We start from the raw sequence: 22,557 nt of genomic DNA, 5'->3' as shown, positions 1-22,557 counted from the left end.
CTAGGCATCAGTTAGCAGGTTGTAAGCAATTGTACTGTGCCTCACTTTTGTTTCTCTCTTTTCTCTCTTCTTTATTACTATCACTATTACTATTACTATTACTATATTTTACTTTGGTTATTGAACTGTTCTTATCTCAACACACAGGTTTTACCTTTTTCTCAGTTCTCCTCCCCATCTCACTAGGGGGAGGGAGGCAGGAGAATGAGTGGGCATGGTACTTAGTAAAATCATGGCACAGATTTTCTCTGCATAGAGTATCTCATTCCATTCCTTGTATTAGGAATAAACTTTCAAAATGAAGATACTGAGAAATGGGATTCCAGAAGGAGCAAATGGGATTGTAAGCTATTTACTATAGACTATTTGATGGACCTCCTGCAAGGATAACTTAAGATCAATAATTTTTTTAGAGCAAATAGAAGAGTTGTCATTAAATGCAACTTATCAAACCCCCAAATTATTGTTGAGAGTAGCAAAACTTGATCTCCTTTGTAATAGGCAGTTTTCAAAGCTGTAAAGAAAAATTGCTTTATTTCTCTATCACCATCATGCTGTCTTGCTACTATGTGAGTTCACAAGAGGAAGGAACAACATTGGGATTGAAGAAAACCCATGGGCAAGATATCTTGCTATCCTGGTCACAGACAATACATGAGACTTTTTGAATGGTTTATTCCACAAAGACCAGGAGAGCATCCTTTTACCTCCTAAAGGAAGCACCTGGGAGCTTTCTCCTCCATCGAGGGCATTATCCATGGCAGATGCTGCATATCCTCTCCACTCTGAGACTATAAAGCTAGCTCAGTCACAATCCACCAAGGCTTCTAGGTTATAACAGTAGTTAAAAACAACAAACCATGCCCCCAGATAGCTGAAACTGTTCATCTTTTTACTTTCCTCATACACACAGCCTTTGTCTATCTACTTGACCCCATCCTTTTGCTTACTCTTCACTGTTGCTTCCCCATATCAAGCTTGGAAACCCCTCTCCCAACCACTCAGATACAACTCCTACCTCAAACATACTCTGCTATTCTCTGAAATGTAAAGTCAGAAGCAAAATCCTTCTGAATTACTTTTTTAATTTATGAAGTCATAGAAAACTGGAGGGTGAGTTACAGGTAAAGGAAGGTAAAAAAGGAAAAAAGAAGGGGATCAAGAAGGTGTGCATAAATAACAGTAAAGTTGAATACTGAAAAAAACAAAAGCCGAATATCATGCATTAGAAAAGGATAGCTATGGTGGAGAGAAGGTTAAGTGAACTCCTATTTCTCCATATAATTTTCTCACCAACGTCAAGATAAGCAGGCTTTTTTGGGGTACTCAAGCTATCTCTTTGAGGGATTCAGGAGCCCCTGGAGATTCTTCATCTAGGCCTTCCAAATCAAAGGGTTCCTGAAGAATCTTACTGTTCACACACTTCTTGGCTTCCATATGACTCTGTCAACAAAGACCATCAGGACTGACAACTGACCACTTGCAACAATACCTCTCCTGAGTATTGTTTCACTTCCAGAGGGCTCTAAACAGGGCCTTAATTGTTCTTCAGAAGCCTTTTTAGGTATACCAATGGCTTACAACCCAAACTGTATCTGCTCAGCTTCTCACTTCAACCTTCTTGTGACCAAGACCTCCTCTTCAGAGTCTCTGTGAAAGAAACATATTAGACAGCACACATTAATCCCCATTAGTGTCTTTTCTTTCTTGTTGCAAGCCACTTTGCATGAGCAGGGATCCAGAACCTTATGTTACCTCCAGTGCATCTGGGAAAGATGTGAATACCCTTTAGGTAAGTGGAGGCAACTCTATGTCAAAAATGCTGTGCTTTTGTATATGAATAATTCATCCTGATTTGATGTCTGTGCATTGGTGTACTCACATATGGATTATTGCTGTAGTATATCTACGTGAGGTATGCCCTGAAGTCTACAACCACTATATCCCGCTAAAAGTGCTGTGTCCTGTGGAGATACTGAGATAAATAATAGAATATTTGTTCCACGCAAATTTCTTCTAATTTATATTACCAGAAAGACAGATTGTGGAGAAAGGAAGCAAGGACATGCATGTACCTTATTTTTTTCTAAAGTAAGTGAACCACAGTCATATGCTACCACTGATTCCCAAAGTAGTAAAGGGTAGACTATTCTTGACACCTGACTCATTTGTGCTGAAATGTCAACAAGTAAATGAAATAGAAAAATATTTTACATGCATACAGAGTAAAGTAAAGCTTTAAAAAATGTTCAGAATTTCAGGTCTCAATTCTGAAAATATATGTGGTTATCTTTATGTATGTAAGCATTTTCATTTCGGTAGAAGTACGCACACCTGAGTGATTGCAGAATTAGCTGTCAGATGTTAGAACTGGAAATACCTCTGGTTCCATTTGATCCATCACTTTCACAGGTAGGATGCAGACTTGTGGATGAATAAACAGGTTATTTTTTAATAAAACAATCCAATGATTTGGGAGCCTAAGTCTCATCCCAAGTCCCATTTGAAAATCTGAATGACAAACCTAAGATAACAGGAGATAGATCGCATCTTACTAGAAAGCACCTGGAATTTTTTGCCAAGGTACATAGTGCTTCAGAACATAAAATGACAAGATTAAGATTCTAAAGAACAAGCTAATGTAATGAACTTTAAATGCATAAAAGTAAACGGGAAGGAAAAGTTGATAAGAACAGGTCACACAAAAGCTGAAAAACTAAAATTAAATATTTAATTAGAACTCTGATTTTGCTTTCAAGGTAGGTGGCATTGCACAGGCTATATTACAATCTTTATAGCTTTTTGTTTTGTTTGTTTGTTTGTTTGTTTTGCCAAGGAGAATATTGTTTATTTTTAACAGGCCACTTTAATATTAATACATGTGTAATAGGATCAGAACTGAAAATCAGCTAAAGATGGTAAATTTTACATTACTGGGAAAATTACAATTTTTTGTATTGTAAAAACATTTATTTTTAACAATTTACCTACATTAATCAAAAAAGTACAGCATATTTAATAATTTTACAAATTCTTCATAAAAAATATATCTCTGTACAAAAAGTTCTTTTGCACCTACTTCATGTCACAGCAGCATGTAGTGAAATGGCAGAATGAAATACTGGGAATGAAAATTAGATTGACTTGATCATAATGCCAGCGTTCTTCCCCAGCCCCCCCGCCCCCCCCTTTTTTTTTCTTTTTAATAACAGCTTTTCTTTGTTTACAAAATATTTTACACAAGAAAAAAAATTATTGCAGCTAGCCTGGAGAAAGGCAAGATGTGTGATACAAGCAGCAGTTTTTAACAGCTTTGAAGCACATAACCTGTTTTTTAAAAAAAATATATAGCATGTATTATTAGCCCGTCATAATGATCTGGTCAACACTGGGGAGAAAGTCTTCTGCATATATCTCAGAAAGCACATTTCCTGGCTGCCATTAACCCAGCCACTGCACAACATTTTAAGAGTCTTATTCTGATGAAGCACCATATGTAAGTGCATGCATATACAGCCCTCTGTAAAATAACTTTAGAAGAAAGAGATTCAACCTGAACAGAAGACTCAAACATAGCGGAGAAGTAGAAGCATTTGAAGGATGCGGACAGAACAGACAAAACTACGAATGCTTTTTTTTACTTGGGTTCCAGTCTGAAGTTTCTGCTCCCAAACAAACATCTTAGGATAATTTGACAGTGTGTCCCAATTTTGAGTGTCCCTGATCAAAGAACACTCAGGATAAACATTCCTTACATAATCTCCCCCAAATAAACCACTGAATAAACAATTCACAAGATCTGGGCTTTCTAATACAAAGATCAAATAATTTAACTATTGTCTTTTCTAAGACCATTCCTCGGCGGTCATAGCAAGACAGATCTCTGAATACACTGTCAGGGCAGGAGAAGAAAACATGAATAACAGCTACTCCACTTTTTTTTTTTTTTTTTTTCCTGCCATTGCCACTATAGAAAGAGTTCCAAAGCAGTAATGTCAAGCAACTGTCAAAAACTTTAATGACACAACAGCTTTCCTCCCTGGCCTGCTGCTCCTCTTTTCAACTCTTCATTTTCAGAGCAACTTCCTCTGCATGGGGGAGGATCAGGAAAACAACTTTGATCTGATGACTTGGTTCTTTCTCAGGAAATGTGAAGGGCTCTGAGATGTGACAAATAAATGAAACTTATTGCACAAAAACTTCAGAAACAAACCGAAAGAGGAAGGCCAACACCTACTAACAAAGTGAACAGGGAACTGGCTGAAAGGATTATTTATTAAATTTTCTTCAGAGTTTCTTGCTCATATGAGGAATATAACAGCTGGAGGCCCTATAATACTGAATTATTTTGCTAGTACTTTTCATCTAGCAGATGTAGAGTTGTTAAGCTGAGTAAGGTTTACCTTTGAAATTTTCTTTGTGTTCTGCAACATTAGCTGAAAAAACTGTTACTGGGCTTACATTACCTTTTTGGTTTGTGTATAACAGCCAGACCTACACACATATGGAGTTCAGAAACATTATTCTGCCTTTTTTTTTCTTTTATAGCAACTGGACAATAGGACAATTTGAAATTCAGAAAACTGAAACAACAACAACAAATAACCCTGATTTTTTTTTTTTTTAATGGAAAGCAACTTTCCTGATTTCTGAGCTCACTGTGTCTAAAATCAGATTTTGCTTGTTTCCTGTAATTTCCTAATTTAAAACCTCAATTTATCTGCCCGATGGCATTTTTCATTTGTTTGTTTCATTCAATAAAACCTCTACTTCTGAGGAAATGTTAATGATTTACTCAATCTTTCATATTTACAAATTTAAAACTTTCTCTGTCAAACTTTGTAAGTACAAAAGCAGTAAGCAGTGTGCTTAGAAATTCTGAAAAGAAACAAAGCAAAGATAACTGAGTATTTCTCTTTGTGTAAAGTAGAAACTGAATGACAGCTTGTTATGGACAAAATTTGCACTGGGTTTACATATGCTACTGTAAGGTGTTTTAGTTCCATGTAACATCAGAAAATGATGTCATATTACAGGAAAAAATGGAAAATAATGCAAAAGGGAAGACTGCATCATGAGCACAGGCTCACAGGCTTTATGAGCTATCTAAAATAAATTACTATTCACATTTGTACATGGCAAGCAGCAATAGCTGCTAACCCCCCTGCTGTTATAACAGTATGATACTGACAATGGTGATTGATAACTGATTTCAGAAGAAAACAATACTGGCAATGAAAGTTTCTGAGAAATGGGCTCTTGTTCTGGCTGAAAGTCTCCAGTGACTTGTAATCATGTTTACGAAGAAATTTAGTCAAAAATTGATAAAGGAAATATTGTTCTCTATCACACATGATTTTAACTGGTGCTAAGCACGGGGCTCATAATTTAATATTCCAAGTAAATTTGTTGTGGAATGTTTTGCTCGGCAAAGAGTGTGTGAATGTCTATATACAATGGACAGTGTGTAGAAACCCTGTATATTTTTATCAGTATCTTACTCAGTCAGCCATAACACTCCAGTGCAAAAAAATTGTGCATTAACATTTTGCAATATAATGGCTGATTGGGAAATTGCCAAACTGCCCTATGTGTGAGATACAGTGTAAGTTTCTTTAATTTTAGCAAGATTTCAATGGTAAAGCATTTGCAGGTGTATGCAACTTCAAGAAAGGTTGTCTTTTCCTTCAAGAGAGCTTGATTTCTTCAAAATATTCCTGGGGATAATCTGTGGTGCTATCATTTGTCACAGTACTCAAAGGATTTATCCAAGTGCCCAGAAGAATGCATTGAAAGGCATCCAGCCACATACAAATATGAAAGTCTGAGGCATTAAATATGAGAAATTGGCATGACTTGGCAGTCTTCCTTAAAGTGTGCCTTGATTTGAAGCAGATGCAGCCAGGCATTTCGATCCATCTTTAAGATGAAAAAATATTCTTTTTCTGATCCCCAGAAGACTGACATGTTTTTACCAGAAAATTTAGCTGCATGTAGGCTGACAGATGATGTTAAAGATTACAGCAGCAAAGCCAAGAGAAGAAGGGAAACTGGTATATGGCACCAAAGGAATTACTGCTTGTCCATCAGAGGTATGGCTATGAATCAGTCATATTGGGCACTGAAGGCTATACCACTGTACAAACTGTGTTCAGAGTCGTATCAAACCTCACAGCCTTTGCCTCTGTGGGTTTTAAGTTTGTGTCATACATGGGATTTTCAAATGAAGCCTGTCCATTACTGTTTTCATGTCCAGCATACCCATTGTACTGTACTTTTGGTCTTGTTCTGTGAAAAAAAAGACAAGGAATTAAAATTAGTATCACTTAAAAAGAAACAATCTACAATTATTGCAAGTTTTATCTTTAGTATTTCCATCCTGTAGACACAAGTATGTAATCAGATTCATCAAATCCTAACTAATATTCTCATAAATTTTGACATTCAAATGTGGAAGATACAACGACTTATATTTCAGTAACCACCATGAAGAACATATCAAAACTTCAAGGATATTCACATCTTTATGTTTTGTGTTCCAACATATAAAGCCAATAATTACATGAAAAGTAAAAAAAAATTGAGCAGACTTTCTGAGATATCCAGTAAAATGATATCCTAGTAAATTATATTTTCCTACATTAAATCTTTCTATGCGTAACTAAATTAATATATAAAGGAGGTTCAGAATATAATTTCAAAAATGTAATTGAAAGAGGGAACGACAGTCAATGAAGGAGTGCAAAATGTAGATGCTTGGTGCTTAAAACAATCTAGAAAAGATTTTTATGATAAAATTTCAGAAAAGGGTTCTTGAAAATCAGACTCTATTCTGTTTTACATAGCAGATAGTAAAAGCTATTATTGGAAAAATGTCAGTAATCAAAACTGGCAATCTACAAATAATTTTGTTAACCATAAATATGTCTTTCCCCCCATATTTTTACTTTAGAAGTCACAAAAATGAGCTTAGAAACCTTAACTAGAAGTTTTACTAAGTGTAAGTTATTAAATATATTTTAATTTTGTTCAGAAAGACTGAGATGCTGTCTTCATCCTGATGCAATCCCTGTCTGTGAGATAAAAGGTACAGAAACTGTGTAAAAAAAGGTTTAAAAACCCTTGTTCTAATTAGATGATATTAGTCTGACATAGGCACAGCAGAAACATCCATAAAATCATCCCCTAAGAAGACCTTCAAATTCTCTGCTATAGACATCCTTTACTGGTATAACTGCTGTCACTTTATTTTTAAAATTTAATGTTATTCTGATCGCTAAGGTAATTTCAATAAAGTCCCTTCAAAAGTCACAGATTCTGTCTTCTTTTCTTGAAATCTGAACAGAATAAAGGTGACCTAAAGTTACTTTACATCAGTAATTGTTAATTTTCTCATGACACTATGACACTGATAACCCTTCTTAAAATGTGGTTTAATAGGAGAAATTGTTTGAAAATCTAAAAAAGGAACAATATTCTTTGAAAGATTAAGTTATGAACAACATCTTTTTCAAGTATCTAATACATTTAAATTAGATTAAGGTAGGCAGAACTGCAATACTGCACCAGCAGTACCATAAACTTTGGGATTAAAGGTGCTTGTCTGAAGACTTTTCTCTCTCTTAAATACATATGCATTTCTATTTAAAAAAAAACCAGAATCTCCACTGCTCATGCTAGACATAATAGACTTGATAGAATAAACCACAAAATGTACCCCTATGTCACTATGCAGTTCTACTGATGTTTTTTTTAAACCTTGCTGTCTCCTTCTAAGAGCAAAGTTACAGCACTGTTCCCTTTACATTCTGTCTCTTTGCCTGATCTGAATGGTTGTGCTTTTATGCTGCACTTTAGGTTTCCCCCATTGTAGAACAGGAGTTATCTGAGAATGCAGTTCTGTAGCCATCAGAAAGGCTTCTTACAGTAACATGTTCTGAGAGAGAGTTCACAGCTCTTCCTGAGCAGGTTTTTGTTTGTTCTGCTTTGTTTTTTGTTTGTTTTTTTTTTTAACAAAAGGCTGTATTATATTTCAGGACATGTATAATTATAACTGTAGTTCACAAGTTCAAGTTCCACTGCAACTTCTTTTTGAAAACCCTCTAAGGCTGAAGTAGGTAGATAGTCCAGTTCACCACAGGGCAGTGGTTGACTTAGGTTGTCTATGTGATTTCTTAGAGTCACAAAATACTCTCGATATCATGGTTATAGAACAAATTTTAAAAGCATGTTATTAAAAATCATTATTTTTCTTAAACACATTTTTAGAAATTGCAAAAAACACAGGGAGATCAGAGAGTATTGTAGCTTAATACAAAAAAATTGCTCCAGAAATCTTTAGACAAATAGCACTCAGCACGAACAGATGTTTAAAAGAAGCACAAATTTCAGTTTTTAAACCAAATTTCAGAAAAGATGGTAGGATTTATTCTATTATCCATTGACATATAAAGTTTCATATGAGCTGAAGTGGTGCCAATTTACTAGTATTCATGAGCTTATTCAGCATGTACTTTAAGTAGTCTCATTACAGGCTGTTCCTTCATGGGTTTTATGGATTTTTCAGCTTATAAAATTACTACCCATAAGCATTTTGAAAGAAGCAACATACATGAAAAAATAAAACATATGACCTGAGATTTCAATCTGATTCAGCATAACGAGCCAAGAAGATTGGTAGGTCTTTGCTCCTTAATAGAGTGATGCATTTTTTTACTTGTTCACCATTAAGAACTGCCTGCACTGAACCCCTTCATGGGAACAGTTAGAAATATTTGTCTTTCTAGAGTAAAGATATTCTGAAACTTTACTGAAAATTAAAACACAAAACTTATTTAGGTACAGAACAAATAACATTTACAATACCTGTGTTTGTAGAGGTAAAATGCAAACCCTGACAATATTAGAGCAAAGAATGGTACCAGGATGGCAGCTGCAACAGAACTGCTGTTTGTACCGTAATAGTGATTTGAAAGGTCTGTGTCTGCACTTAAAGGACCTGAAATGAAAGAAAAAGGACAGAAATAAAATTCCCAGGTTTTCTTCCTCACAGTTTTCTTTTGATTCAAAAATGAAAGAAAATGGTGTCTTGATAAAATAATTATATTTTAAAACATGAACTGAGCAGCACCCTGAATCGTAGTATAAATCTTGTTAATACCAATTAATAATGTATCAATAACTATCAACATTGTCTAATATGTAGGGTAACAGCAAGTAAAATAATTATGAACTACACCTCTCATGAGTCACTAATTCAGTTAAGTGATATATCTTCTACAAAAAAAACCCCACTAATACTGCAAAAAGTATTCTCTATCTGCACCCTTAATACTAAACTTAGAAATAACAAGGAGTCAGATCACATCATCTGGGTTCCTGCAGTGGCGAAGCAGATAACATGGACTGTAAGGCATTTTGCAGAACCCATTTTTCCATCAATATGAAGAGAGACGTTGTCAAACTGCTTAAATAAGTGGCCAATTTGATAATGCAAATTGTGAAAGATGAAAATTAATTTTATTGTGAAAAATATATACTTTTTTAATAGGAAAAAAAAAGCAGCATATTTTGAGAGCCAAGTCCATGTTGTCAGTTTGCAATTGCAGCTCTTCAGAGAGCAATATGCAGATTCTATTTAAAGAAGGAGAGACCAGGACAGGAGAAAGCACAGTGAGGACAGGCTGGGACAGATAGCTGGGATTGCTATTCTGTGTTAATTTTGCTGATACTAGTAGAGAAGAATAAGAGACACTGCTATTTACCACTCAGAAATGCTTCAATCCACAAGTACATAAACACCGTAACTCCCTTGTTCATTGCAACAACATCAATCAGTCTTTTTAGGACTCTAGGAACAGACCACACGAAAAAGCAGAGACCCAGGCATTGTGTTCTCTTCATCAGTCTACTAAAATATTTAACTTGCAAAACTGAGAAAGCAGCAAACCCATCTATGATTTCTTGCAGTTCAAGTTCAATGTGAAAGCAGAGTGAGGCAAGCTTTTGTTCTCTTAGATATTTTTAAAACTTAGATGTTTCAATTGATAATATATTTTGTGCAGTTACAAAATGTATTAAATACTAGGAAGTAATTAAGTTCCATTTAAATGAAGACAGCCCCCCTAGAAAATTCAGAATTGCCAGATCTCATCATTAAACATGACAAAACACTGTACGTCAGTTCTTTTCACTACCTTAATCTTCTGTCACACTGCAGAATCACAGAATCATAGAATAGTTAGGGTTAGAAAAGACCTTAAGATCATCTACTTCCAACCCCCTGCTATGGGAAGGGATGCCTCACCCTAGACCACGTTGCCCAAAGCTCTGTCCAACCTGGCCTTGAACAGTGCCAGGGATGGAACATTTACCACTTTTTTGGGCAACTTGTTCAGTGCCTCACCACCTGCACAGTAAAGAACTTATTCCTTATATCTAACCTAAAGTTCCCCTGTTTAAGTTTAAAACCATTCCCCCTTGTCCTATTGACACAGTCCCTAATGAAGAGCCCCCTGCTTCAGATACTGGAAGGCTGCTATGAGGTCTCCACACAGCCTTCTCTTCTCCAGGCTGAACAGACCCAACTTTCTCAGCCTGTCTTCATACTGGAGGTGCTCCAGGCCCCTGATCATTCTCGTGGCCCTCCTCTGGACTTGTTCCGACAGTTCCATGTCCTTTTTATGCTTAGGACACCAAACTGTACACAATGCTCCAAGTGAGGTCTCACAAGAGCGGAATAGAAGGGCAGGATCACCTCCTTCAACCTGCTGGTCACACTCCTTTTGATGCACCCCAGGATACAGTTGGCTTCTGTGTATTTGTCTTAGACCTGGTGAATCACAGAATCCCACAGAATCCCAAGGGTTGGAAGGGACCTCGAGAGATCATCTGGTCCAACCCCCCTGCAAGAGCAGGGTAAAAAGGCAAATCTTTTCAAATTAATAAACCTACTACTGTGATAGTTGGGATCATGTTAGGAGCTTTATCACACTACTGTGAAGTATCTCATTAACACTGAACTGTTTTAGAGAAGAATCAGCGTATTAAAATAATCTTTGGACTTTAGTAATCTGTCCTAACACTCAAGGCATGGAAGACCTGTTGGCAAAATGTATATATTTCTAAATGAAATACACATGGAATTAAGTAGTCACTACAGCCTAGAAAAAATTATGAAATTTAAATGTTCCTTTGAATTTTTTATTGGTTAGAAGAAATGACAGAATTTAAAAACTGCATTCAGTTATCACTGTATTTATTCATTCTTCCCTTACAATCACAATCCCCAGCTGTTTTTCCTATTATTGGAGTAATTAATAAAAATGTGCTAATAATTATATTAATTGTAGTCAGCTTGTAACAGCAAAACCATGGAAATAATATTTTAAATCTTATTTTAAATTCTAACCAAGCACTGAAACAGAAATATGTATGATCAATGAGCTCCTAATTTATGTCTCAAGGCTATTATCATGGCACAAATAACAGATACATTTTAATGAATAAGTAGTGTAATGATTATAAAATACCTAATCAGAATTCAGCTAAAAGAAAACAGTTTGATAATAAGCAATTCTTGGGGTGAAGTTTTAGTATGGAATTAAAAAAAAAACACACACATTTTTTTTCTTCTAACTCAACAGTTAAACTAGGCACAAACATATATAGATAATTTCTTTCTAAGTTATCTCTGTTAGATAACTGGCATTTAATACTTATGACTCACAACTCCTATTCAAGGTGAATATTCTATATCGTTACAGTTTTTAAAGTACAACATGTAGGGTAACCATGCTTGAAATTTTTAACTGAAGTTTGCAACCTTTAATTGGCATTGGAAAAGTGTTGGCCAGGTTTGGACCACGCATTTGCTTTCTGTGCATTCTGCTTTTTATTATGGAAGAGAAAATTTGCTGCAATTCTGAATAATTTGAATTAAATTTTATTTATTTATGAATTTTACTTATTTATTCATTACTAATTGTATTTATTTATGAGACTTGGTATAACCTCAGTTACAGTATTTCGTTTTTTAGTTAGTTAGTTAGTTAGTTAGTTAGTTAGTTAGTTAGTTAGTTAATTGTTCAGTTATAGTATATAGCCTGTGTTGGAGAAAAAAAGAAAGAGAAAAGATAATTTAGTTTACTTTCCATTAAAGAAGACATATTTTGTCACTGGGAAACATGATACTTTCATAGAGGGATATTCAGTTATATAAATGTTTTTCAAACATTTCACAGCATAACAGGGGTTTGTTTAGCCTCGTAAGAACAACAGCAGTTAGGTGATGTACAGATTCTGAAAATACACAGAGAAGTCATTATTGCATAAGTTGTATAGTTCTACCCTTTAGATGGTTAATGAGTTTTCTCCTTTATACATATTAGAAAATAATATTTTTTGTAACAAAATATTCATAAGGAAATAAGCATTTCTTTTTCATTGTTTGGAGCTTTCAAATGCATTTCTCCTGTAACTCTGAACCTAGGATTTCAACTGTCTGGAACCAGTACAGCATGGCTCAGTTTTAATAAAAGAACTGCAGTTGAAGTGGGAGAAAGTGTGACAGCAGAAGCAATACAAGATAAGAAAATTAGAATTACAGGCAGAGGAGTAATTTTTTAGATGAGGGTAATTAGCAACTGAAGGATTTAAGGAAAAAAATACCAAAACAGAAAGCAAGTCACCAGCTTCCAATGAGCAACAGAGGCTGGAACTTCTTTCCTTGATTGATAGCCACTGGATAGCAAAGACTGTTTGGGTACCTCACTGGGTGTGATATATATAGCCTCACAGAGCATTAGTCCCAGCATATGTATGCATTAATGTACAACTGTTTTGTACTCTGAAGCTGTGAGTACCCTGTTTAGATCTAAGTTTCTTTGTGAATAATGAAACTCATGCAAAATGATCTGGAGAGGAAGGATGACACCTTTATAGAGTGAAATTTTAAATTTACATGTCTCACGATGTTCAGTGTTTGGAAGCATTGATCAGTTTCAAGAAATGAATATGTATTTCACAGCCATTAATCTAATATATCACAGACGCAAATTAATTATTTATATTTCTTGTCACTACTTGTTATCTCAATGTAGACAAGCTAAAAAAGTACTTTTAAGGAAAAAAAAAAAAAAAGAGGAAAGAGAAGTGAGTCATTGTATTTCCCCAGAGGAAACAAATATAGTGAAATAATCATTTGGTGAAGTAAGTAAGTTTCTCACAAAGTCACTTTTTTCACAGAATCTTAAAGGACAGTCCAGACTGGAATGAGCAAGGCCAAGAGTTTAGAATAAACATCTTTAAGAACTGTTGTGGTAAGGCACAGGCACTCAGTACTCACAGAAACTGAACCTAGCCACAGACATGTTGCCTTCAGAGACCAAGTTATTAAAAAATAATAAAATAAACAAAAAGCAACCAGCAATGAATGACTGCTTGCAAAACAAGTTAAATAATATGGTGTCACAATAAGGACCCCTTAAGCAGGCTCAGATACAGTTCTAATTTGTTTGACAGACTGATAACAGATCTCTCTGCATGTCATTAAATTCCAAGACTGGGCATATCCACTGAGCCTTTTCTTTCTCCAGTGTCACATGATAGGGAATTCTTCATAAAATAGATTGGTCTTTCACCCTTAACCAAGTATTTCCCAGAAAATTCTCTTATTTGAAGCATGCTTGAAGGTGAAGAATTTTATATGACATTATGCATGTCCCAGTGCATGCAGAGTTTATGAACACTTCTGGTTTATTGTAAAGGCAGCAAATATAAATTATTAACTTCCTGAAGAAACAAAAATATGTTAAGTCTTCAGCTGGAGGACATATGCTATTGTTATCTCAGCAGAATATTCATGAACAGAATAGACTTAAAAAACAAAGCCAGTTGTCCTTGAATATGAGAGGGTACGGACAAGTAGTATGACCCGTGTTGGCTGGAATCTGCTTTCTTTTTAGGTTTTAGCTGAGACCATAGTCTCACTGTTTTGTCATATCAAAGACTGCTTATCAAGACAAATGTTTGAACAAATGTTGATGCTCTACCTTTATAGTGCACTTGTTAAAATTGGAAAGAAAAAGCAGCTTAGATATTACAGTAATAAGAATTGCATAAAGGTACAGGCAGACAAATAATCTGTCCCAGACAAGAGTTTACTTTGAAGACTGAAATTGTTATTTGTCTTTAGTAATTGGCAATTCTTAGGCTGAGACTCTGAAGGTGGGTGACTAAACATTGTGACTGTATATAGCAATTTGAGAGGTGGCCAAGAAGAGAAAATCCATAGCATAACTGCTATTACAGCAGTTAATAGAGCAAAGAAATACAAGGGAGACTTGACAGAACCTTGAAGGACATTGGGTACAGCACCAATGAAGTCAATGGAAAAAAGACAATTTATAAAATATAGGTAGAGTCTGCTATAAAGATATAGGTTAGGCTGTCTTCTTTCTTTAGCCCAGTACTTTGCTTTATATATACTGTGGTTTGACCACTCTGCAGTAGTTCCAGGATCAGGAAATGCAGATGTCTACACTTGGTATTTGCCCAAACTATTTTATTAGACAATATTTCATGTGTAAACATTTTATTAGTTTTTATGAAAAAATAATCTTACAAGCAGAATAACCAGTTTTTCATCAGCTGCCGGAGCACTTGAGTCCGTAGCTGTGATATATATATCAGCCACCCATTTAATATTTTTGACAGTAAAGTAGAATTCTATCTAAATACATATTCATTCTGAAAGCATCCATCAGCAACAAGCACTCCAAATGACATTAATAAAATCACTGTTGATTCTCTCTTTTTAATTTCCTATATGGTTCTGGCTGCAATTTATATATTTGAGCAGAAAGTGTCTTTGAATTTCATGACACCCTGTTACTTTCAAAAAGACATTCACACAAAAGCAAGCAGTTGCACTGGCATTCTCTGGTTGCTATACCTGAAAACATGAGATAGTAACACATCAACCAGAGTCAAACTGGGACTTGAACAGATTATCTCAAAAACGCATATTCCACTATATCTTTTATAATAGCAATGGCATGAAATAAACATACTTTTTAAAGCTAGATGGATGAGTCATTTGCTGAATTCACTCTTGAAAGACCCCAAAAGATTGTACATATGAAAGTTCTAGGGACATATATACCTTGTCTTTGGAGCATAAATTTTCCGAAGTCTTTTCCATGTATATCGCCTTGATAAGTAAAACCCCCTCTTTCAAACCCTGAGGATACCTAAAATATGATAAAACAGAAAAAATATTTCTGAAAAAAAAAAAAAGAAGTAAGAATGTTTATGCTTAGCAATTTGTTTTTCTGACTTAGAGGAGAAACGCAGAGCCCAGACTTCCACTTTTATCCCATAAAATATTAGTAAACTCTCTGCTTATGCAGTATTTATCATTTTAAGTTTGCAACGGTATTAAATAAAGTTTCAAAATAACACATGCGATGACTTTAAAATATCTGATGTATATTGCTGAGTTTTAAAACTCTTCAACAGGGAAACACATAACTGAATTAGTCTATGGATAAAAAAAGTCTACTGAATTGCCAGATTTGAAATTTTTTTCCATAAAAAGCATTATGAGACACAAAGGAGAACTGCAAAGAGTAAAAGAACTTTTTCTTCAGGATTAAATGTAATTTTATTATAGTGAACTATTTCCCAAGCCAAAAATGAACAATGTTTCTAAACATAAAATTCTCACTTTCATCAAAGGAAACAAGGCAAAACCATTGCAAGTTATGTTGATCACTCCACCTTCCTCTTAGTAAACTAAAAATTCTAATGGGAGTGTGGAAGATGGAAGCTTGTATACATGTTTTTGAAAAGAAAAATAACGTGAACTCTACATTGACATCTACAGTGCTGTATTCCATGCTAGTAATATGAAAATTTGGATAAAGCTTTAGGAAGGAAATCATATTACTTAAAACTCAGCAAGCTTTACGCATAGCAGTCCAGTTACTTACATAACCATCTAGTGCCCAGTTGTCATTTTCAAACTTGCTTACAAAAACCTCACTAGGTCCTTTAATCTGAAAAACTTTCAAGAGCAAATGGGCTTCTTCTTTCTTGTAAACACCTAGTAACATGAAGGAGGTAACACATGTCTTTTAAACATTTTTTTTTTTAACTGGTTTATTCAAATATCCTTTCAAAGCAAAGTATATCGATTTAGACCTAAAATATTTTGTAGAAAACATTTTGTAAAAACAGAATTTAATAACCTGAACAACAAGATTTCAAGTGCTGTAATAGCAGGATCTTATTTTACTGATCTTTTGACCACATTGTATTTGATAACAGGATGCAAAGATGGTTTTGTACGGTTTAATTTTACACAGAAATGGGCAAAAATATTTTCCTTTTTGTACAGTATTCAATAATTCTGAATATAGATAGAATTTCCTTGAATAGGAAAAATTTGGATTTTACTCACATAACAATATATTGGTATAATAAATATCAATAGTGCAGGGACTGAAAATTTGCCATTTGTAATTTGGCAGCCAACTCCTGAAATCCTCTCTGAACTCTCAGCCTTAAAAGGTACTGTTACCTGATAATGTCTTTTCCAAATGTAACTATGATCAGAGGTTAAATTAGAAGTTCAAAGTCATAATTGCAGAAAGGAATGCACAATGTTGATTATGTTATGAATAAGTTCCTAACTTATTTTTTCAGTTATCTAATTTAACTAGGTTAGTAATCTGTGCCTATTTTATGTTATGACATTTTCAAGATCATATTGTTTTCAAGCAGAGCTTAATCACTATTGAATAACAGAGCTTTCCAATGGTACATTTCTTAAAATTCCTATAAACTCTTTGTCTGCTGCTTTAATATTATTTGTGAGTTCAACACATCAATACTATCGAACAGTCTGAGATGAAAAAAATCTACTCAATATTCATTTGAAGCAGAAAAAAAAAATATATGGGTGACCACATGTAAATTGACTGAATTTTGTGCAGACCATTACGTTAGGTTCTTTCTTTTTGCAAAATAAGCAGAAGAACATTTTTGCGAAAACATTAAGTTTTGTTTTGTGCTTGGCAGAAAATGCGACAAAACTGAACAGAAAAAAAATATCCAAACCAGCTGCTTTAACATCAAATTCTGAACCTACCTGATAGTTTGATCTGTATGTTGGATGCCTCAGTGAATGTGGCATTCACTTTGCTGCTTGTAGTATTGAACCAATCAACAGTCAGAGTAGCAGGCTGTCTTTTTCCTAAATATTCATAAAACCCTTTCCACAGTGAATTTATAAAAAACACATCTGAGGGAACTAAATAAAAGTGGGCAAAAAAGAAACAAAGAAAGGAGTTAACTACAACAAAGTAGCAATCTTTCTAGCCACGCTTAGGTTCTTTATTTTTTTCCTGTTACAGCATCAATCAACTGGTCTAAGGAGGTATTACAGTAAAAATATTACAGCAGTAAAGACAATATGTTAGAACTAAATGATCTTAAGGTCCTTTCCAACCCTAACTATTATATGATTTTTTGATTCTATGATAATGACCTTTTCACACAACTGCCTACTGTATACTACACCTGTCCATTACCATACTACACTTGTCCATTACTCTTCCCCTAAAGCCCTATAGCTTTAAGGTATGATGAAAAAAAGGAGAATAATTTTCTTAAGTCAGGGAGTCTGGAAGGAGACACTGTCTTAGGCCATATCTTTTGTTTCATGAATCTATTAACAGTATGTGTGATTTTCAACTGAGTATCAAATGAAATATTCAGTTGAATTCACGGAATTCCAGACACAGTTTAGCACAAGTTTCTTGTTAGTCATTTTTAGAGTCCACATCTTTTTGTTGTACAGTATGACCACACCTGTGAACAGTGAAGTTGCCAGAACAGGGAATAGATTTGATCTAAAATAAAAGGGTTTGCTTCTCTGAAACTGCAGTTCGATTAATCTGAAGTGAAATCCCCTAAAATGAAGTACGAATTACAGGAAAAGATAAAGGTATTTGAGTCATTCATTTGATGCTATTTCTGTTTTTCCTCTATAGAAAAAAATATTTAGGGGTCATTAAATGTTGTATTTTAAATATTTATCTCTGCTTTTAATTAAAACTGTGTGTCTGAAGTTGTTCTCATGAAGGTGAACATCTAGTATTACTGGCATGAACCTGGACAGGTACTATGTAAAACTCTTCTAAAGGAGCAAAGACCGTACTTCTTTTGTCACATTCAAGATCATCATTATCTAGTTTCTCTCTCCACTGTAAAGGTCAATAATAGTACCATTTGCAAATTATAATTTTCAAAATAGTACCATTGATTCAATATTTACAGAATTTGCACTTGCTGCAGATGGGCAGAAGCAGTAGGGAAAGAAAATATATTTCTGCTTGAAAAAAGATAAAATACAAGTGCTGCAGTCTCATGGATGCTGCTGAGGAATTAGAGTCTGACTCATTTCTGCTGAGCCCTTGCAATGTCCCTGCCTTTCCCACCCACTGTGGGCAAATATAGAATGAGAAAAAAGAACTGGGTATTATCATACTAATTCTGCACCAACCGCGGATTCTCCTCAGAGCATTGTAAATGGGGAAATCAAAAGCTGCTCATTAGAAAAGCCTCCAAACTATTTTTACAAAGACTATATATAAAAAGCAGTGAGAGCCATGGGAACCAAACACAATATTGTAGTTCTTAAACTTCACATTAGTATTGTAAGAATTCTTTAGTTGCAACTTATACTCAATTATAATTTACAGCAAAAATGATATTTACTATAATTTATGAAAATATTAACTTTGGCCAAAAAAAAAAAAGGTGACTTAATAAGCAGAATTTGTATTCAACTATCCACAGAAATATGAATCTTTTCTGTTACAAAACTCTACCTTAGCAATATTAGCTTCGTGTCATCTAAAATACAGATAGCAGCATTCTGGAAATCTACCAGAAGCCAAAGAACGACACAGTGTTCTATACTAAAGAGAATTCACATTTTTAAAAGACATTAATAATTGTGCAGACAAAACTTTTCCATGTTAATGACAGTCATCTGTTACACAGTTTCAGTTCTCTGCTTACAATTATTAGCATTCTCAATCATAACACAGTTTTTCTTAACAGTGCCTTTCAAGCAGTACTTACTTATCAAAAGTAGTTATAAGGGACACAATGTGATGTGAATTGATACTAATGCTCTGCATAGTGAATATATCTGGAGACTTGGTCTGCATTTTAATTTGGCATTGAAACTTCAAAATCTGTGTGATAGCAGATTAATGCATACCTTAGGCGTTCAGTGAGGCGAATCTTCCAGCAAATGAAGATCGTATATTAATTATAATGAATGCATATTATATCCTGCTTTATTGTGATTCTGAAGAAGTAATGCATTTGAGAAGGACTCTCACTAATAAACTCACCAGTAAGGTTAATTATTAGGAGAAATACCTTTTTATCCCATCTACTTTACAGAGTCCTTCTGTGATCTGCCTTGAGTGTGAACTATTAATCTTATTTTCCCTGCAGCTTGCTAAAATTCAGAATATAGAATTGCAAGCTCATTTATTTGGTGAAAGCTCTGCTTACTGTTAAATAAGACAGTAAAAAAAATTAGGCCTTTCATTTTCTGAAAATTATTGAGCTCAAAAAGAACTACGTCAAGGATTTCACTGACGTATTTTTCTATTTTGACACTGGCAAGAGGAAAAAGTTAACTGCACACAAATTAGGAACCCCTACCTTGGAATACCTTGACAGTTTCTATGAAATTAAGGCCATTACAATTTTGAAACCTGTTTGGGTTTTTTGTTATTTGGTTTTGTGATATTTTTGGTTTGGTTTGGTTTGTTGTTCTTGTTGGTGGTGGTTGATTTTTTTGTTGTTGTTGTTGTTTTTTTGTGGTTTATTACAAGACTTGCAATGAAAAGGACAGAACTTTGACTAAACCAAATTCCCACAATTACAATCTAAGCTCATTATAAGGCTCTCCATTAAAGCAATCTCTGATATAAAACTACATCAAGTCTGGGTTTTGTGTATATATGCTTTATCTTTTTTGTTTGACAGCTTTTTTGTGGCATTCACAAAATTGTTACTGTAGAAATTAAAAAAAAATATTGTTTGGGACAGAATTTTATAGAATACATTTTACATGCCCTCTGTTCTTATGAAAGACCTCAATATTTATATTCCTTTGAAATGAGTAATAATTAAGTTAAATATTGAAAATAGTTTTATTATTCATAACAATCTAGGGTGCAAATCAATTGAATTTATTTAGTTCTAAAACTTTTCTTGTATACAAACCTGGAGTTTTAGTTATTGTTTCATTAACTTCTCTCACTCCTTTACCTACAAGTAAAAAGACAAATTATCACTTTCATGAATATATTCGTTGTTTGGTTTTATTTTTTCCTTTTTAAAATAGAATGTCAAAACAATGCCTGATGGATGCAATCATCTCTTATCCAATAGAGCCATATTTAAAACAGAAATACCTAGTCTTGAATACTTTACATGTTCAAACCTACAGACTTATACAAAACTAGCAGAAAATAATTTAGATAAACAACATTTTTACTGTGGAAAGTTGTCTGACTACCAAAGTATTTCATGCATTTAAGCCTAAATTTTTTATATCAGTCCCAGTGCTATAAAAGAGAGCCTTATAGAAGGGAGAAATACTATAACTAATTCTGAATAAATATAGTGAATATTGTGTTAATAAAAATTGATGCATTTATGACACAAACCAGCAAGTGCCAGGTTGCTGGATTAAGATGACAGGATCAGATATCATGGGAAAGGATCACAAATGGTGTCACTTGCTATATTTCTGGTACACTCAGTAGTTATGTTCACTGACCCAAGATCAAGTTCTGGCCTCATATTATCAGCCACTTTAAAAAGGCTAATGTCCTCAAGGAATAATTGGTCTTGCATTTTTTGTTTGTTTGGGTTTTTTTTCTGAAAATTCACTTACTACACTGATCAAGTGCTAAGCACAAAAAATGTGGGGCACTCTCAGATGATTATGCCTAAAGACTGTAAGACAATTTAAAGCAAACAAAAATAAAACAAAGAAAAAAATAAAAGAATCCTTGCTTATACAAACATCCTCTATTTATATTTTTTTTTTAAAGGGAATTAAAAAAACATAAGATTGTTTTTCTTAATTTATTAATTATATATAGTACCCATGAAAAATCACCCTTTAAGGAATTATAAGTTTTATGTGTAGATCATTTAGCTTCACAATGTTAAAACAAAGAAGTCTACTCATAAATTAATGAAAAATAAAATTCTTCAAACATCAAACCTGTTGAGAGTTCTTTGACATATCAGAATTAAAAATCATGTTGCAAAATCTTTTCCATGGCATCTGACTATTTTTGCTTTATTTATATTTTAAATGTTTGGGGTTTTTTTCCTTAATCAGGAACTTACAGCCATGTTTATTTGCATTTGAAGAGCAAATTTAGCCCTCATAACTATGCACTTAGAGCTACTCTAGCGAAATTTACATGGATGTAGATAAAAGTGGAATCTGGTGCTAATATGTACTTATTTTTTAATTTTATTGTTCATTTTTATTTTAGAATATTTTCTTAGACAAAAAGTCTACTTGAATGAATCTGAATTCATACATTAACACTGAATGCACTGAAATACTATTTAGGACTGTGACATAAACATGATTAAAACTAGTACTTTATATTGGTTTAGATTTTGTTTGCACTTTTTAAGGGTAAAGTGACGTATGCATGACTCTGCATTTCCACACACATATTGCCATGTTTTCCTCCATGAGTTCTAGATACTACGCTCACTTTGAGTCCTTTACTGTTTCTTTCATCAAGTAAAAGCTGTTGTGTCATATGCTTCTTTAAACAGTAAGTAGAAAAAATTAATCCTACTATATAAATATGTCAGCGAAAATTAAATCAAACAAAACTGGGCCCAGCCAATCACTTGAGTATTTACTTACTTTTACAAATAGGTGATTTTCCTGTCCATTTCATATCTGGTTTACATGTCCGATGCTCTGATCCACCAGCAAGAAAAAATCCTGGCTGACAGGTATACACCAAAGTATACCCTAAAGTAGGAAGATCTATTGCTTTCACATCTACATGTGCTGGTGTCTCTGGCTGCCTGCAAGCATGAGCTGCAAAGGGTTTTTTAGAGTTAGAAAAAGTAATAGTAAACAGTTTTCATGGGATTTTAGAGCATATAATTTGAGAAAAAAATGCATTTCAATTTACTCCCTTTCATTATATGAACTTGGTACACCTTTTGGAAATGTTAAGTAGCTATTACTTGTAAACTAACAGAGTATAGTTTTATTACTGTAGGAAGATGGAAATGATATTATCATACATTCTTAAACAATACATTAAAATCAAATGATGACAGCAAACAGAAAAGTGTTAAAATGAAGGCAAGCACATGCCACTGTACATAGTGCAACGACTGGCTCTGTGAATTACAGTACTGTCACAGCTTCAAGTATCACTTCCACTCAATGTTTTGAAAATTATAGAGTGG

General features: G+C 34.1%; 1 protein-coding gene across 2 annotated transcripts in view; it reads right to left on the bottom strand.

Annotated features, from left to right (window-relative positions):
• Positions 1-2,709: 2,709 nt before the first annotated feature.
• The window catches only part of CSMD1 (CUB and Sushi multiple domains 1), a 1,128,271-nt gene continuing 1,108,423 nt past the window's right edge, over positions 2,710-22,557 (bottom strand). Inside the window, exons 64-70 of one of the 2 annotated variants that reach the window (XM_061354960.1) lie at positions 21,998-22,177; positions 20,317-20,361; positions 17,153-17,314; positions 15,993-16,105; positions 15,164-15,251; positions 8,866-8,998; positions 2,710-6,288 (exon numbers count right to left, since the gene is read on the bottom strand). In XM_061354960.1, the coding sequence (XP_061210944.1) occupies positions 6,129-6,288; positions 8,866-8,998; positions 15,164-15,251; positions 15,993-16,105; positions 17,153-17,314; positions 20,317-20,361; positions 21,998-22,177 (881 nt within the window). In that variant the 3' untranslated portion in view covers positions 2,710-6,128. The remainder of the gene's footprint in view (positions 6,289-8,865; positions 8,999-15,163; positions 15,252-15,992; positions 16,106-17,152; positions 17,315-20,316; positions 20,362-21,997; positions 22,178-22,557) is intronic. The other variant, XM_061354961.1, reaches the window with a different exon arrangement.

This window comes from Neopsephotus bourkii, unplaced genomic scaffold (genome assembly GCF_033783945.1).
Source record: "Neopsephotus bourkii isolate Nb327-2 ecotype Australia unplaced genomic scaffold, CSIRO-AGI_Nbou_v1 NB_756, whole genome shotgun sequence".
Taxonomy (NCBI): domain Eukaryota; kingdom Metazoa; phylum Chordata; class Aves; order Psittaciformes; family Psittacidae; genus Neopsephotus; species Neopsephotus bourkii.
This window is presented reverse-complemented; position numbering and strand designations above follow the sequence as displayed.